This window comes from Platalea leucorodia (genome assembly GCF_965183815.1).
Source record: "Platalea leucorodia genome assembly, chromosome: 4".
Taxonomy (NCBI): Eukaryota; Metazoa; Chordata; class Aves; order Pelecaniformes; family Threskiornithidae; genus Platalea; species Platalea leucorodia.
The window spans coordinates 43,980,211-43,997,933 of NC_138826.1; the positions used below are offsets into that span (position 1 = coordinate 43,980,211).

The following is a 17,723-nucleotide window of genomic DNA, read 5'->3' on the forward strand; positions in this document are numbered from 1 at the left end:
CAAAACAAAACAACCAAACGAAAAATCCCCCCAACCCCGTTATCCAGAACTGTGCTTTGGGGGGTGGGAAGAGCATCCCTGGGGCACGGCGTTTGGCTTCAGGCTTCGGCCCGCGCTGTTCGTGCGCCTGCCTCCCTCTCTAAGCTGCAGATCGAAAATCGCTTTATGCCGCGCAGCTCCTTCCACGCGAGGCACCAGCCCGCTACCATTAGCTAACATTTGCCACAGGCGCGGTAAGCACTTCTCCCCGCCGCTTGCGGCTTCTCCCAGCCGCTCTCTCCGGCGCTGGGCCGCCCGCTGGGAGCGCCGGCTCGCCGCGCACCATGGCGGCCCGGCCGGCCGGCACGCACGCCGGCGGGAAGCCGCTGATGTCAGTTTGAAGTCAGAAAGCGAGCCCACAGCACGGTTTCGCCTTTTCTTTTTTCGCAACGGCGGGACGCCGGGCAGCTCCGCCCCGGCCCCTCCCACCACCCCCGCCCGGGGCAGAGGCCATAAAGCCCCCGGCTGCGGCGGGGCCGAGGCGTGGGCTCGGGGCGGGCGCGGGGCGTGGAGCGCGGAGTGCAGCCGCCGCCTCCTCGCGGGTTCCGTTAGGCGGGGGAGCCGTTGGCCGGCAGCCGTTCGCCGCCAGTCGTTCGCCGTTCGCCGCCGACGATGGATGCCAAAAAGGTAGGGAGGGTGGGCGGGCGGGCGGATCTCTTCCCCCTCCCCGGCGGCAGCGCTGGGGCCGGTGCGGGGTGGTGGCCGGGGGCAGCCGCCGCTCGGGTCCCCGGGCCGGCCGGGAGGGAGGGAGGGAGGGAGCGGGGTGATGTGATGTGGTCGCGACTGGAGGGTGGTCGGGATTGCTCGCCGCCTCGTTGCCCGCTGCCGCCGGGCGGCTGTTGGTGGCGGCGGGGATGGATGCGGCGCGGCAGGCCGCGGCTGCCGTCCTTTAGCGGTGACTCGGGACAAGCCCCGTCTGCGGGGGGGTGGAGGGGGGCACAGGCTGTTTGGGAGGGGTCGTTGCAGGTCGTAAGATGGATTTGTTTTCGTGCCTGTGGCCTGATGATCCCCATGATGCCATCCGTGTTTTGTCATATTGATTACGAGGTTTATTTTGCTGGCAGGGCGGCATTCGTTTGTCCCAGGACTCGGGATGCTAAAAGGGGGAGTACTTTAAAAGGCATTTTTTTTGCTGGTGGTGGTATGGCTTATAATAAAGGTATTTTCAAATCTTAAGAAGAAAGCAAAGCATACCCTTTCCCCGTTTCTCCTTTGGAGAGCCGGGGACAGAGCCTTATCGGTATCGTAGCTCATCTGCAGCTACGAGCGAGTCGTGCCCCGGTTGAGTGCGCTAATGACTGCGTGTGTTTGAATGCATCAAGGGAGAAAAGCAGGCCGGCGGGAGGAAAGGGAGACGGCAAATATCCAGCTGAACCCTGTGCGGGATGCCGGGGGATTACAGTTACACGGGAACAGCAGAACCGGGGGAGCCCGGGGCCCTCACCGCCATATTGATGGGAGATGCGGGTAGTGCGAGAGGATGGGGCAGAGGAAAGGAGAGCAAGGTCGCTCAGAGGAGGGCTGAGAGGCCGCTTGAGCTGGGTTCAACAAGTTGTACTGCTCTGACGTTCCAGTCCGTGAAGGAGAAGGGGGCATCTCCTGGATAATGAACGCTGCTGATGCCTGTGGTCGGAGGGAGGGACGGTGGCTGGAATTCCTTGCCGGTGTACAGACCTCAGCCTTGAGCCTTTAGCTAGGGGGGAGTGTAGCTGTACTATTTCTGAGCTCCCTGTTTGCCTTTTGGGAAGTGAGGCAGTTCCAGCAGTGACAAATGATCCATACATTAGATCACGGTCTGGCTCACTGGTGGGGATGGGTCAGGCCATGTGATGTCTAGGTGGTGTGAGACTGGGTAGGAGATGAATAGCAGGCAACAGCCAGGGGAAGGGAGTATGAAAGATGGTAGAAGAACTAACCTCCTTATAGCTTATGTGTGTACCATGTAGGTAAGGGGTACCCACAAAGCAGATAACTCTGTGGTCCCTGCTGCACCCAGAAGAAAAAGGCCAGCTGTGACCACTGTAAGCCATGACAAAGCAGAGCCCTCGGGGGAAAGATGCTGTTGAGTCACTGTGAAAATGTGGAGAGCTGGGTTCTGCCCTCAGCTTTGCTGTACCTGCTGACTAGGGATGAACTGGCCTGGAATCCTAAAAGTGCTTAGATGTCTAATGCCCTTTTACAGGCATCCAGGTGCTTTGAAGGAGCTGTGTCCTTGTGGTTCTACGCCAAATTTCCTTGTGACAAAAATGAGGGGAGTGGTCACAGGGTGGCAGGGAGAAAAAAGCACAGACTGCCAAGGGTGTGTTCAGGTGTGAATGCTACCTCGGGTATCATCTGCCCCCTGCAAGAAAAGGGCCTTGGCCCCTTTGTCTTCATCACTAACCACCGCAGGAAGAGAGCTCAGCCTGACACATTTACATGATGTAGGTGGGGGAAACCATGCCTGAGAGTAATTTCCCCAGTTTCTGTTTACTGGAGCCTAACTTGTCGCTGTGTAAGGGTTGTGCAGGCCAGAAGCACTTACATGTTTGGCTTGAAAGATTGGTAAAGGTGGTGTGAGCACTGGCGGAAGGTTATTGGCAAAAATTTTGGGCGGCCCTGGGAGCTCTCCTTGCTCCTGGAGCTGCACCGGAAAACAAGAGACTGGAAGAGCTGTGACAGCTGGCCCCATGGAGTACTTCTCTCTCCCCTGCCAGCCTTAGGACAATAATTGGAAAGCCTTGGAAAAGGGACTGTTAATATTTTTGGAAAAGCTTCCAATCCCTCCTGAGACAGAAACATGATCTTTCCAAGTTGTGCCAACTCAAGCACTGACCATCTAAGTGCCAACTCCTGAGTCACCTGCTCCCCCACGCCTCACTAACAGAGCTGGCTTAAATGCCACAAGCTTTAAAAATGTAGAAAATGTCAGATGCTTTTCACTGATACTTAAATTTCTGTCTGTGGGACTTCTGAGGTTGGACCTTCAAGCTTCCTCTATGGCTCTGAGGGCTCAGCAGTTTATTTTAATAAAGAGAGATTCACATATACTCAAATTCCAGGGACTGTGCTTCATTTAAAATGCCAAGTATTGCCACAGCACCAAGAAAAATAAACGGGAAGGTTGGCAGCACTGCTGCCGCCTCTGCAAGGCAGCAGGCTGCTGTGCCAGGTGCCCTGGGGCAGGGTTGGGAAGCTCTAGCCTGGGAAAAGCAAGCCTGTTGCTGAAGAGTGCATGTTTTAACTGTTAGGAGTGACTGCCAGTATAGCTCGTGGGCAGATCTGAGACTCAATTTCTGGGAACTTGTCAGCTGGCATGGGGAAGAGTTAGACCCTTGTTTCATGACATGTCAGAGATCAGTAAAAGCTTTTCTGTAAAGCAGATCAACCCAAAATAACAGCCACTAATGCAGCCAGTGTATTCATTACTAATGAACTGAGAATAGTTGATGAAGGTCAGGAGATAATAATGGGGAGGTCCTGACAGGCCGTCCTACTTTTAGTCACAGAAATTTTTCCTGATGTACAGTTGCATCTCCCTTTCCAGGGTCTCTGTTACTGGTACCCACCCTTGCTGGATAAAAGCCCATTCCCTGCCTGTGGCACACTTGCAGATGGCACCTATGAGCTGCAGCTGCTGTTTATGCTGAACAGAAACTCAAGTTCTGTAGAAAGCATGATTAACCAAAATAACTAAATTGTTTTCTCTCTCTTTCCACAGAAAATCACATCACCCCTTATCTATGCTGTTTCCATTGCTGCCATTGGATCTCTCCAGTTTGGGTACAATACTGGTGTCATCAATGCTCCCGAGAAGGTGAGAGGGAGAATGAGTGGGGGAGATAGTGTGAGTGAGGGGCTGATGAGAAAACAAAGGTGTAGAAAGGAGAGGAGCTGTCTCCCAAGCAGCTAACAATTTGGTTCTAGTTTATGAAGTCAAGGAAATAAGACATTTAAAACCCCCTCTCTGCTACAACAATGGACAGGAAGGGCAAAGTTTTGGGGAGAAGAGAGCGTAGAGGTTAATTCTCTTAATTAGGAGTGCAGAGAGTTGACTAGGGCAGGAGGGGTCCATCTGCCATTTCCTGGTAGGTCTATATTGAGTGTGTGGAGGAATGTGAGCCACTTCAGTTCTGAGTCAGAATAAACCAGCCATGGGAGAAGGAATTTAAAGAGCAGTGTGCAGAAAACAGTTGAGAGTTGGCAGGGATTACAGTTGCTCTAGCTTAGTTTATCTCAGGGACCTTTTCAGGCTTCTTTATTTTATTTGTTTATTCATTCCTTGTGTTAAGTGTAGATTCAGTACTTGTGACTGGGGCACTCTGACCAAATAATCTCATGAGTGTAGCCTAAGAAAAAAAGAGACGAAGAAGAGAGATGTGGTTTTCTTGTAACTATAAGATGGTTCCTCTCTCTCAGGAACTGAGTCACCAATACCACATCCACCCTGTCTACTGGAAGAGATGCACATCTCACACTGCCGGGGGGGGGGGGGGGGGGGGGCGGGGGGGAGCGGGGGGCGGACGACGGACGACACGATGACGACGCTGAGGGGGAGGGGTGTCCTCCTGAGCTAATGTCCTGCTGCCATCTGCTGGGGGCAGACCATGCCCCCCTCAGCCCTTGCAGAATTTCCCTCATTATCAAAGATGCCTTGGAAATCAGCAACGCAGCCCTATCACATCCCCATGGGACAATGAAGGATTGTTTTATGTAATGCTGCAGTCTTTCAGGCTTACCTCAGTGAAACTTTCTGTGTCTCTTAAACTGTTTCCATCCCAGAAATCCCGTCCCTGCTGCTAGAGTTCTGGTATTGCCAGAAATGTTCCCTTCCATTTTCTGGTCATGTTTTCTTGCTCCCTCTTGCTCCCAGCTGTCTTGCACCTGCCCCCCAAGCACCACCAGCGCTCACATCATCCAGAAACTTTCAGAAGATAAGCCTGTTTTCCTTAATCATCACTGGCCCACCACCACCATGTTCACTGAAGCAATCTCTCCCTCATCATACTGCTACCCGTCTACTGAACTTCTCAATGAAAGTTCCTCTTTCTGCACCCTCATCTTCCCCTTGTATGACTTGTTGCTGCTTACTGAATTTTTAGGGTCTATCCTTTTTGCCTCCATGAAAACAGAAGGAAGACCTCAGAAGTAATCTCCCCTCTTCCCAGTGTAAAATGCCTCGCACTGGATTGTAACTCTGTCCCCACCTGCTTTCTCTTGCAGATCATCCAGGGGTTCTTCAACAGAACCTTGTCAGAACGGAGCGGGAAGGCTGTCTCCCCAGAGCTCCTTACCTCTCTGTGGTCCCTTTCTGTGGCCATCTTCTCAGTAGGAGGTATGATCGGCTCTTTCTCAGTCAGCCTGTTCGTCAACAGATTTGGCAGGTAAGTTGGGAAGAGGGATTCAAGGCATTAGGGAAGTTTCCCTTCTACAATGCAGTGTTGGGAGGAAAAGGGCAGAGGTGAAAGGAAGAGAGTAGGAGGAGGCTGGAGAGGAAGCAAGAATGTGTGGGCTGCAGAAAGAAAGGATTGCAGGCCAAGGCAGGAGCTGAACAAGTATTACTCTGTTCTCCTCCCAGCCCTGAGACAGGGGCTCATGGGTAGGTTTACCCCTCTCCCAATGATTTTCCGAATTTATTGCCGGTTTAAGCTCAGTCTTGACATCTTTACCCTGGCAGGAGGAACTCCATGCTACTGGTGAACGTCTTGGCCTTTGCTGGTGGCACTCTCATGGGCTTCTCCAAGATGGCAAAGGCAGTGGAGATGCTGATCATTGGCCGCTTCATTATTGGCCTCTTCTGTGGTCTCTGCACTGGCTTTGTGCCCATGTACATCAGTGAGGTCTCACCCACCAGCCTCCGTGGAGCCTTTGGCACCCTCAACCAGCTGGGCATTGTTGTGGGCATCCTGGTGGCCCAGGTAGGCTTGATACAACCTGATCCTGCCCTCAGGGGAAAGAGGGACTGGGGGGAGGGTGAGGTGGGCTGCACTTGCCATCAGGTGTGTAGTATGTGGTCCTGTCACACCAATTCCTCACCCCCCACACCAGTATATTTAAATCACCCTATTTCTCTCCAATTCTTGGTGTAGATCTTTGGCCTGGAGGGAATCATGGGGACTGAAGCACTTTGGCCACTGCTTTTGGGGTTCACAGTCCTCCCAGCAATCCTGCAGTGCGTGGCTCTTCTTTTCTGCCCTGAGAGCCCCCGTTTCCTGTTGATCAACAAGATGGAGGAAGAGAAAGCACAAGCAGGTAAGAACTCATCACTGAAGGGGCAGGGCTGTATTCTGGCTTCCAGCCTGCACTGAACTTGAGTGGGAGGCTAGGACTGACTCCGGAGCCTGTGGTGGATCAGGGTGTGACTCCTGGAGGGCACCAGCCCTACCCTCCCATCCTTTAGGTTGCACCAGTGCCAGGAAGTGTGAGAAACCTGGCATCCCAGCAGAGACTCCAGGTGGGATTAAGACATGAGCAGTGGCACCTGGCCTGGTGGGATGTAGCAGGGCCAGCTGCTGCAGCTCTGTCAGCTCCTCCTGAAAGGCATTTAACAGGGAGCTTGGAGGGTGTTTCCCTCTCCTACTGCAGAGGGCTGTAGTCAGCTCTGGCAAGGGTGTGAACAGAAGTAGGGATCAAGTGTAAGTCTGGAGATCAAGCAACATGAGGAGCACATGATCACAGCACCCTGACCTCTGGGTTGAAAAGATGAGCAAGGTTGCATTTAGAGGCTTGGTCTTTCCCATGCAGCAGTCCCAAACACTGACTGGCAGGTGGTCCAGTCTTCCCAGTGTGCCCTCCCTGAAACAGCAGGGCAGGGTGGGGGGAACCTACTGGCCGTGGGTGTGTTATACCTGGCATTTTTTTTATTCTTCCCTCCAGTTCTCCAGAAGCTCCGTGGTACACAAGATGTGTCACAAGACATCCTGGAGATGAAAGAAGAGAGTGCTAAAATGTCTCAGGAAAAGAAAGCAACTGTGCCAGAGCTCTTCCGTTCTCCAAGCTACCGTCAAGCCATTATCATTGCCATCATGCTGCAGCTCTCCCAACAGCTCTCGGGCATCAATGCTGTGAGTTATCTTCCTGTCCCGTCTGCTGGCCCTCCCTTATTTCTGGCTACACTTGGACTTGCCACTAATGTTGAGAGAACTGTGCTTCCAAAAACCCCTTTTTGCACCTTGACTGGAGGTCACTATTCTGTGATAACTGCAGAGATTGCTAAGACAGAAGGTGGAGATTATATTGGCTTTCACTTTCCCATACACACCCCTGCAAGACATTGCAGCCTTGCATCAAGTGAATGAACCTTGACTGGAAGCATGCTGTTTTATACTGTTGAGTGCTTCTTAGAAACTCCATGTTGGGCCTGCAAGCCATTAGGCAGGGAACAAGAGGCATGCTCTCAAGCACTGGAATTGTGACGGTCTCCAACTTTTGCTTCTCTTCCCAGGTATTCTATTATTCTACAGGGATTTTTGAAAGAGCTGGTATCACACAGCCTGTGTATGCTACCATCGGAGCTGGTGTGGTAAACACAGTCTTCACTGTTATATCGGTAAGTGAGTGTTATGGTAAGAGGTAACTTGTCTACCTGGGCGCTTTTGGGAAATGTGACTGAAGACAAGTAGCCAGGCTGTGGCAAAGCATTGGGCTAGGCAATGGCCTATAAGAGCAAAGAAAAGAATGCATTAAAAGCATTGTGGGAGGAGAGGGGGGAGAAAGAAGTATTGCTATCCTTTTAGAAGAAAGGGAGTGTGAAAAGGAGTCCATGGGGGGGAAAAGAATGGTGAAAGAAGGCAGTAGCAAGAACCAGAGGAAAAAACTTGTGTCAAGGGTGGAGCAGCCTGGTGAGGTACGTTGATATCACTGCTGGCACTGAGGGCTACAGGCAGATAAAAGAAAGAGGTGCAGGGCACACTGAGCAAGGGAGTCTCTTCTGCTCTTGCTGCTGAAGTCACTGATTTTTTTTTTTCCTTTTGCCATGTTTCCAGCTGTTCCTGGTGGAGCGTGCAGGGCGCAGAACCCTCCATTTAGTTGGTTTGGGTGGCATGGCTGTGTGTGCTGTTCTCATGACTGTCGCTTTAGCTCTGAAGGTGAGTGATTAGTGTTCTTGTCCAGGCTGACCCCAGAAGGGGACCTATAAGACCATACATCTGCTTTGCCCTGCAATTCTGCCCTGTAGGCAGGTACAGCTGGGGCTACAGCGAGTCTGCAGTGGAGAGTGCAACTTCCTAACTGCGGAATCTGTGCCACAGTGTTCACAGTGCAGCTGAAAAAGCTGTGATACTGGAGATGGCATTGTGCTGTGCCATGTTTGCCTCAAATTGCAGCTGATCCTGTTTTGTTGCCTTGCCAGGACGTTGTGGAGTGGATCAGATACATCAGCATCGTTGCCACTTTTGGCTTTGTGGCTCTTTTTGAGATTGGCCCTGGCCCTATCCCCTGGTTCATCGTGGCAGAACTCTTCAGCCAGGGCCCACGGCCTGCAGCCATGGCAGTGGCTGGTTGTTCCAACTGGACCTCTAATTTCTTGGTGGGAATGCTCTTCCCCTATGCAGAGGTAAGGACCCAGTTTGCAAAGCACTGTGAGAGTGCTGGCAGTGTTGGAATAGGTGTCCAGGGTTGTAGAATCTCCATCCTTGGAGACTTCAAAATATGACTGTATGATCCTTAACAACCTGATGTCTCCTTGAAGTTGTCCCTGCTTTGAGCAGAGGGCTGGTCTGTCTTTCAGAGGTCCCTGATTCTGTGTTTTGATTCTTACTGAAGGTTAAGAGTGGTGTGGCTCACCTTACATTCTGCTGTCTTAACTTCTTGTAGCTTACAAATAATTGGAAGAGCCACCTTAATTAGCATATCAAGGCTTTCCCTTTAAAAGCATCAATTTTTGTCACCCTCAGGAACATTAAAGCATTTCAGAAGCCTGCAGGAACCTGATTTGATTTTAAAAAAATGCTGTGTTGAAAAAAAAGTCAGTAAGGGCATTGTTGGAGAAAGGTGTTAGAATTTTGACCTATCAACAGCAAATGACCTTGCATTTAGGTTTGAGCTTTTCAAATTAAAACCACCTGCTTTTGTCCTCCCTGCAGAAACTATGTGGCTCCTACGTCTTCCTCATCTTCCTTGTTTTTCTGGTCATCTTCTTTGTCTTCACGTTCTTCAAAGTGCCGGAGACCAAGGGCAGGACTTTTGAAGACATCTCCCGGGGCTTTGAAGGACGAGCAGGAGCCAGCCCCGCATCACCTGTAGAGAAGAACCCCATGGTGGAGCTGAACAGCGTACAGCCTGACAAAGAAGTTGCCTAAGATTCACGACACACCCCTTCTTCGACTCTTACATGCTTAAAGAGTCATTAAAGGAATGAGCAAAGAAAACCACGAGAACTGGGACATTTTTTTTCCCCCTTCAATTGCTGCTATTGTCTTCTTTGCACCCACATACTCCCCCATTCTGCCAGGCTTACCAGCATTAAGCAAATCTGATATGGGTGATCCCATTTTCAAGTACTGGAAGGCACCTGGCACTTGAAAAAATCTCATCTTCCCTGTCACAAACATCAGGAGAACAGAGAAGAGCTGGCAATATTTTTGCTTTTCTCACCTATAATTGCTATTTAGGATTAACATACTTATGCACGCAGTGACCATTATGTATTTGAATCTAATTACTATTTTTATAGTGAGTTGAAGTTACCCACTAAACAAGTCCCCGGCCCTTTGAGTCTACTCTGTGTGTGTGTGCAGTGTTACACTGGAATTTAACAAGCCTACCAAAAAGCCATCTCCTTGCTTTTTCCTATCCAGTGTGCACTTTTTTCAGCCTCAGGAAAAAGGGGACCAAGTTAGACGGATATTTTTTCCTGCTCTTTTATTTTTTTGTATAGACAGACTGAAAGCATACTTTTAAGTTAATTTATTTGTATGTCACTTTGTAAATATTTATTTTTTTAATAATTTACACAAATGTACAGTTAATGAAACTGAAGATGTTTCAGAGAAATAGCTATTCTAACAAAAGATGCTGTAGACTGGAAGTGCAATAAGACTGTAAAGGAGAAATGTGGTACTAAACAGGAGACTGGTATTTTGGATGGTATGTATAACAGAGCCAATTATGCACATTATCTTTAAGTTATTTGTGCCCTCTGGAAAGAAATTCAAAGACTTGTGTACTAGTGAGAAGAAGTATGTTTGTTCACCGAAATCTGTTGTTTGGGATTTTTTGGATGGCAATTTTAAATATTCCCAAGTGTTGATTGGAAAGTGTGGTATTGCAGCAAGTGGGTGTTGTTAGGTTGTATTTGCAGTCATGGTTAAGCCTTGTGTGGGATGATTGAGGGTGGTGATTGCAAATCAGAAAGTTAAGTTTTCCTGCCTTCTCTTGAATTTTTTTGGCTTCTCTGCTATATTCTAGTAGGTAAGAAAGTCTGAAATTTGCAGATTGTTAAAGTTGTGTGAGGATAATTATTTTCCAAAGCTGTATTTTCTTAGCAGTTCTTATAAATATTAGACGGAGGCATGTAGTATGACCCTTCTGGTCACAGGCATGGTCAGTTATGGCATGCGTAAGTTCATAAAGGTAGACATGCAGAACTGGAGGCTAGAGCTACTGGAACTTGCTAGCTTAGCAGTGTGAAAGGTCTGTAGTGCTCAGTCCATTGGCTGGTTGCAGGCCGAATGTTTTTGCCCCATGTGTGCTTTCCGGAAGATCCGCATGATGATGTTATGCTCACCAGTGCACAGCACGCTGTGCAGATGCGTACAGCTCTATAATAATGCCTCTGTGAAAAGGGATACGGCAGACAGTAATTGTACATCAGTAAATATTGGTCTTCCCGCTTGTCATATCGCTAGGCAATCGAGAGTATGTATACACCTACCCTTGCTGCCAGACTAGCGCAGTTCAGGAAGGCAAAAGGTAGCACATGGTACACTTGCAATCAAGGGGTGGGAGCTTTGCTTCACTGAGTGCAGCACTCTGTCGAGAGAGACTCCAGGCCCTGGAGACATGTCCAGGCCTCCACAAGCTATCTAAAGGTAGCACAGAGGTAGGTCCAATTTTTAAACTCCTGCTCCAAGATCTGCGTTTTTGGACTTGATCAAACTCGGGTCTACCTGCAAACTCGTGCTGGAGTTCATCGCTGGATATCCTAGAAGAGAGGCAGGCCCACAGACTCCAAGGTGGGTAAAAGGAAGAAAGGCTCAGAAAGGCAGGAATGAGAGCAAAATTGTTGTAGCATGAATAGGCCAAGCTTTCTTGACAACATGCTGCTTCAGAGCAGGTCAGAGAAATTCACGTTGATGTATATTCTGGGGGCGTGTATCTGGCATTTTCGGTAACTAGAGTGATGATGTTTCTACCTTCCCTAATGAGAAACAGTTGCAAAGATCAGTGAAATCTGCTGCTGTGAAATACTTCTCGTGGCTTCATTTGAAATACTCCAGCTTTGCACAATGCAATCCTATTACATCCAGTTTTCCCTAGCTCTCTATCAGGCTTCCATGACAGATATTTATTCTCAGAAGTATTATATAAGACTTATTTCCCAACTTTCATATTTTGGCTCAGTTATACAGATTTTTTTTTGTGCCCTTTGACCCTCCAGCACTTCCAAACATGATGTCTGTATGGGCATCTATATGTTAGGAAATTCCTCCTACAGCTGTGCATAAGAGCATTCCATATGGACCGAAATGTGTAGGTCTTTCTCACATGGTATATCTTTATTTTTCTTTTTCTGTAATAGCATTGTGAATATTTTGGATGTGTTTTATATGCTTCCTAATGTGGTTGTTTCCCGTTTTTAAAATAAAAACTATAGAACTAAGTATCTGGTTTGGAATTTACCCTTATCCTGTAGGTCTTCTGTTTCTTACTCCTTTATCACAGCCTGGAACTACATCCTGGAATGTCCCCAGCTTCTGCCCTGCAACCTTTCTGGCTGGCCTAGCACCCTGGATTTGCTGTTTTGTTCTGGTGGAAATGACCATTTCTCTCAGCCTCCATGCATATCACCTTAAATTCCCTTACTACTATTCCTTAGGAGTTTTTAAACTAAAAAAGATGTGCTTCTCTGGCTCTTGTTTGCCCAGATCTTTGTGTTTGCATCCAAATAGTTTCCCAGTATTTGTCAGTAATGGGAGGGGGAGGGGAGAGGGAAGGGGCTGGAGGTTAGGAATCCTGCCCAGAGCTGAAACACCTGACGCCCCTGCCCTCTTCTTCTCTGCCAGCAAGATGACGAGGGAGCCCTCCCCATAAATGATGCTGTGCTCCCACTGTCTGGCAAGTGACCTTAATGGCCTCCTCAGAAATCTTGCCTGTGTCTACTCGGTACCGGGTGCCTGAAAGGAGCGGGGTGGTGAAGAGGAAACCCCGCTGCCTGGAGAGAGGCCGGTCCCCAGGAGCTGCTCCCTTGGCCCAGGGGCTGTGGCGTTGCTGACCTCCTGGGCAGGCCCTCTCGCCTAGGGAGTACTGAGCACCCACCTATTGCCATGAAGCAACAAGCTCTTGTTCTAGTGCACTCTCCCCTGTCCTACAGCCATCTTTCAAGCCCAAGGAGTCTGTACATGTGTTTCACAGGCAGAAACTATAAGAAACAGTTCATCAGAAAGTAAGGGGATAAGATATCCTTCGGAGGACGAGGATGGAGGGAGGCGAGAGGAAGAAAAAGATGACTGAACCCAAAGTACCCTAGAGGAAGAATCAGACTAATAAAACTCTGGAGTCAGCAGACTGCACAAAGTAACCAGGAAACAGTAGGGTATAATGTAAAGTCTGAAAGAGCTCAATGTAACACAGAGCCAGTACAGGCTTTCTGAAGCCTGACATTTCTGACTGCTGCATGTTCCTAGCTCATGCCTGTGTTTTGCAAAGTTGGCTGTGCAACCAGCCTCAGAGCTGGGGAGTGCTCTGGGCTAAGCTGTGTATGATTGATTGTTTTTCAACTCTGGGACTGAGCTGGAAAAAAATAAAACCCAGCCATCCAAACCCGTAAGCATATCTAGGTCAAACTTAACTCTAATATTTCTGTTTTCTTGTCAAAATGGGAACTGGAGAGCAAAATCATTCAGGGCCAAAGCACACAATTCACTGAGCCGTACGTTAACATTTTGTATAGTTTTTGTGATAAAATTTTGGTTGGGGAATGAGTCTTTGCTTTAGATGTGGTTATTTTATTTCTGAAAATTGTAAGGAAGCTTCAAAAGGAAAAACTGTTTGCAATTAAATGGTTTGAATGCTTGAAGATGGGTTGTTTTCAGTTGAAAGAAAGAGTTCATCACATTCAAGTGAGCATGTAGGCAGTTCTTATGGCCACCACAATCCCCCACAAAAATATCATTCAACTCTGAGAGGTGTGGCAGAGCTAGCTTGGGCAGGTATGTCTTTGAGACTACCCACATGTCCTGGTTTCAGCTGGGATAGAGTTAATTTTCTTCTTAGTAGCTGGTAGAGTGCTGTGTTTGGATTTAGGATGAGAATAATGTTGATAAGACACTGATGTTTTGGTTCTTGCTGAGTAGAGTTTACACTAGTCAAGGACTTTTTAGCTTCTTGTGCTCTGCCAGGTGCATAAGAAGCTGGGAGGGAGCATAGCTAGGACAGCTGACCCAGACTGGCCAAAGGGCTATTCCATACCATATGACATCATGCTCAGTATATAAGCTGGGGGAAGAAGAAGGAAGGGGGGGACATTGGGTGTGATGGCGTTTGTCTTCCCAAGTAACCGTTACGCGTGATGGAGCCCTGCTTTCCTGGAGATGGCTGAACACCTGCCTGCCGATGGGAAGTAGTGAATGAATTCCTTGCTTTGCTTTGCTTGTGCGTGTGGCTTTTGCTTTACCTATTAAACTGTCTTTATCTCAACCCATGAGTTTTCTCACTTTTACTCTTCCGATTCTCTCCCCCATCCCACCGGGGGGGAGTGAGCGAGCGGCTGTGTGGTGCTTAGTTGCTGGCTGGGGTTAAACCACGACAGTCCTTTTTGGCGCCCGAACAGGGACTCGAAGGGTTCGAGATAATGACAGATTTAATTGGAATGTGCTAGATTGAATTTATAGCTGTTACTGCTGTTTAGGTATTAATCAGCAGGCTTCTGTACTTGCCATGGGGCTTGCTTGCCTTACTGTATATTAGAGTATAGTGCTCGTTAGTGGCTGCTTTTTGCTTTTGCTACTTGCTGAACTGCTTATCATCTTACTGTGCTGTGCCTGGGAACATTTTGATAACAACAACGGCCATGCCCTGGGCTGGCAGATGGCCAGGGCATCGCTGCTGTTTCTGCACTGCTGTACTGGACAGGCTGGAACTCCAGTGTGAACTCGAGTCAAAGGGACTGTGACCTGTGGATGAGTCCATGTGGGAGCAGGACACCCCAAAGCGCCTGTGGACGTGGATAAGCCCATACCAGAGCAGGTATGTCTCGAAGAGTCTGTGGCCATGGTTATGTCTGTGCCACAGCAGGTATACCTCTGAAGGGATTGTGGCCCAAGGATAAGTCCACGCTGGAGAGGGTACACCTCGAAGCATCTGTGGCTGTGGATAAGTCCGTGCTGCAGCAGGTACACCTTGAAGCATCAGTGGCTGTGCATGAGGTCATGCTGGAGCACCTCAAAGCGTGTGGCCATGGGTAAGGCCATGGTGGAGCAAGTTTACTTCTGAAGAGACTGTGGCTGCAGGTAAGGCCATGGTGGAGCAAGTTTACTTCTGAAGAGACTGTGGCTGCGGGCAAGGCCACGCTGGAGCAGGTATATCTCTGAAAGCATTGTGGCCCATGGAGAAGGTCATGTGGGAACAGGTGCACCTCTAAGTGACTGTGGCTGTGGATAAATCCATGCCACAGCAGGTATACCCCTGGAGAGACTGTGGCTCATAGACAAGGCTCCGCTTGGAGCAGGTAAACCCCTAAGGGACTACAGTCTGTGGATAAGTCCAAGCCGAAGCAGGGGCAAGGGGAGGAGTCCATTGCAGTGTTAAACCCAATGGTCTGGTCCAAAGGGGCCAGGGGTGGAGATTGTAATGGAAATACCTTTAAATTGTTGTAACCCAGGATTTGAGTTGCATGTTATGAGAATTACTATAACAGGAACCCCTTGTTGCTAGCCAGGCTAGGAGCAAGGGGAGGAGTTCATTGCAATGTTAATCCTGGCCCAAAGTGGCCAGGGGTGGAGATTGTAATGGAAATACCTTTAAATTGTTGTAACCCATGATCTGAGTTGCATGTTATAGGAATTACCATAGCAGGAACCACCTGAACAAATGGAGGAGAAGCCTTACAAGAAGCAGTGCAAGTGCAGCAGTAACCCGACCTGAGCTGGCTTTGGTGCCCAATAACTCCACGCAACACACCACCTCTCCTGTCCTGAGTGATCACCATCACCGATGGAGCCCAGTCACGGACTAAATGAACCCAATGGACATTATGTGGACATTTGTGGATGTTTATGGACATTTTACAGACATTTTACAGGAGTGGTCCATAGAATAAGTGGGGTGGTGGTTAATGAGGATGTATTGGATAATGTGGGACCTGAGCATGACGTAAATGGTATGGAATAAGGGGTGGATACTGTCCTGGTTTCAGCTGGGATAGAGTTAATTTTCTTCTTAGTAGCTGGTAGAGTGCTGTGTTTGGATTTAGGATGAGAATAATGTTGATAAGACACTGATGTTTTGGTTCTTGCTGAGTAGAGTTTACACTAGTCAAGGACTTTTTAGCTTCTTGTGCTCTGCCAGGTGCATAAGAAGCTGGGAGGGAGCATAGCTAGGACAGCTGACCCAGACTGGCCAAAGGGCTATTCCATACCATATGACATCATGCTCAGTATATAAGCTGGGGGAAGAAGAAGGAAGGGGGGGACATTGGGTGTGATGGCGTTTGTCTTCCCAAGTAACCGTTACGCGTGATGGAGCCCTGCTTTCCTGGAGATGGCTGAACACCTGCCTGCCGATGGGAAGTAGTGAATGAATTCCTTGCTTTGCTTTGCTTGTGCGTGTGGCTTTTGCTTTACCTATTAAACTGTCTTTATCTCAACCCATGAGTTTTCTCACTTTTACTCTTCTGATTCTCTCCCCCATCCCACCGGGGGGGAGTGAGCGAGCGGCTGTGTGGTGCTTAGTTGCTGGCTGGGGTTAAACCACGACACCACAGAACTTTGTTCTGGATTGCTGTGTGCAAGTGCCACTGCAGAGACCTTCAAAGCATTGCACAGGCCTCTGAAAATCAAGCTAGCCCCCAGAGCAGTGCATGAGATTAAGGTTTAGCTGCAGCAGGCCTTTTTTCTTGCTAATATCCCCACATTACGTCTTGGGTATACTCAGAGCTGGTGAATTATTACCTCTGGTGGGAAGCAGAACACCCCAAGTCTCTGCATCTCATCCCTAACTGGACCTGAAATGGAAGGGAGGAAGGCAGCAAGGGAGTACAAAAGGAGAATGTGATAATGAAGGAAGTGAAAAATTAATCAGAGAATAAGTCTTGGAGGAACTCCCCTCCCTTTGCTACTTCCCCTCTCTTTGCCCAACAGCCTACATTACAAAACCTGTGAGCTTCTCAGCACCTTCTCAGATGTCGCGCTGTTGGCAGAGATGGAGTTCATGCCAGGTCAGGACCACTCTGGATTCCATCTCTATTCCAGTACGTTCCCATCTGAGCAGTGGTTGGCAGAGGTGTTACCACCAGAAACATCCCAAATGGCATGGAAATTTTTGATGTGTCTACGGAACCAGAAGGCCCTGGGTTGTGTATGAGTAACTAGATCACTGGAGAACCCTTCTAGGAGAGAAACCACTGCTGAGTGGACAAGAGAAGATCCCCAAGAGTCACAAGTGACATCAACCACATCAAAGGTTTCAGTGCCATTTTTACAGGCTGGAGCATGGTAGAGAGTGTCACAACATCACTGCCAACATTTGTCGCTTTTTGCATGTGTTATTTCTGATGAACATATTTGTGCACCAGACAAGAAAAGCAGTTAATTTCTGTGAGAAGAAATGCAAAAAAAACCCCAAACATTTTATTGGAGGTAAATTTCACTGCTGTGTACCCTGTGCACAAATCTTTATATCTGATTTTGTGCTCATTTTAAGTTCCAGACATCTCAGTAGCTGGGAAGATCATGGGGGTGCTTCTTCTTTGGGAAGGTGCGTGGGTGAGACTCCAAGCAGTGCTGCAGTCTTACCTCCAAGCAAAGCTGCTAAGTAGCCCTCAAAGAAGGGACATTTGCTAGTTTGGTGGGAGACTGCGCCATCATTGGTTTCATTTGAGAGGAAGGAAGGTGTGGACACTGCTGACGCCATTGTGGTGGAGCCACAATGGAGCAGCAGCAGGATGTGACTCACTACAGCCTTTTCTCCTGCTGTACACATTATAAGAAAGGTCCTGCCAGCAGATAGATCAAACACACATTGAGTTGCACAGAAAATTTACACCCCTATGTTTGTTTGGTTTTTTTTTCCAGGCTTTCTGCAGACCAGACTAAGGACACAGTTCCAAGGTTTTCTTCACTTTGAGAAGGACTCTTTGAAGACACGTGAGATGCTTACTGAAAAACCTGGGGTACGTGGCTCTGGTCTGTCATGCTTATGCTTTAGCCTGGCCCTGTCTTTACAATGTGAGATACCAGATAACAGACAGTTGTCTTATAGAATCATAGAATCACAGAATGCTTTGGGATGGAAGGGACCTTTAAAGGTCATCTAGTCCATCCCCCCTG

The 17,723-nt window shown here is 48.7% G+C and overlaps 1 protein-coding gene across 1 annotated transcript; it reads left to right on the plus strand.

The window, feature by feature from the left end:
* The first annotated feature begins 530 nt into the window (after window positions 1-530).
* SLC2A3 (solute carrier family 2 member 3) lies at window positions 531-11,806 on the plus strand. The gene is made up of 10 exons (XM_082308666.1): window positions 531-666; window positions 3,740-3,835; window positions 5,242-5,402; window positions 5,696-5,936; window positions 6,108-6,270; window positions 6,895-7,082; window positions 7,463-7,567; window positions 8,004-8,105; window positions 8,369-8,572; window positions 9,102-11,806. Exons 1-10 carry the CDS (start codon window positions 652-654, stop codon window positions 9,315-9,317), a joined length of 1,491 nt encoding a protein of 496 aa, XP_082164792.1. The 5' UTR covers window positions 531-651; the 3' UTR covers window positions 9,318-11,806.
* The last annotated feature ends 5,917 nt before the right edge of the window (window positions 11,807-17,723 follow it).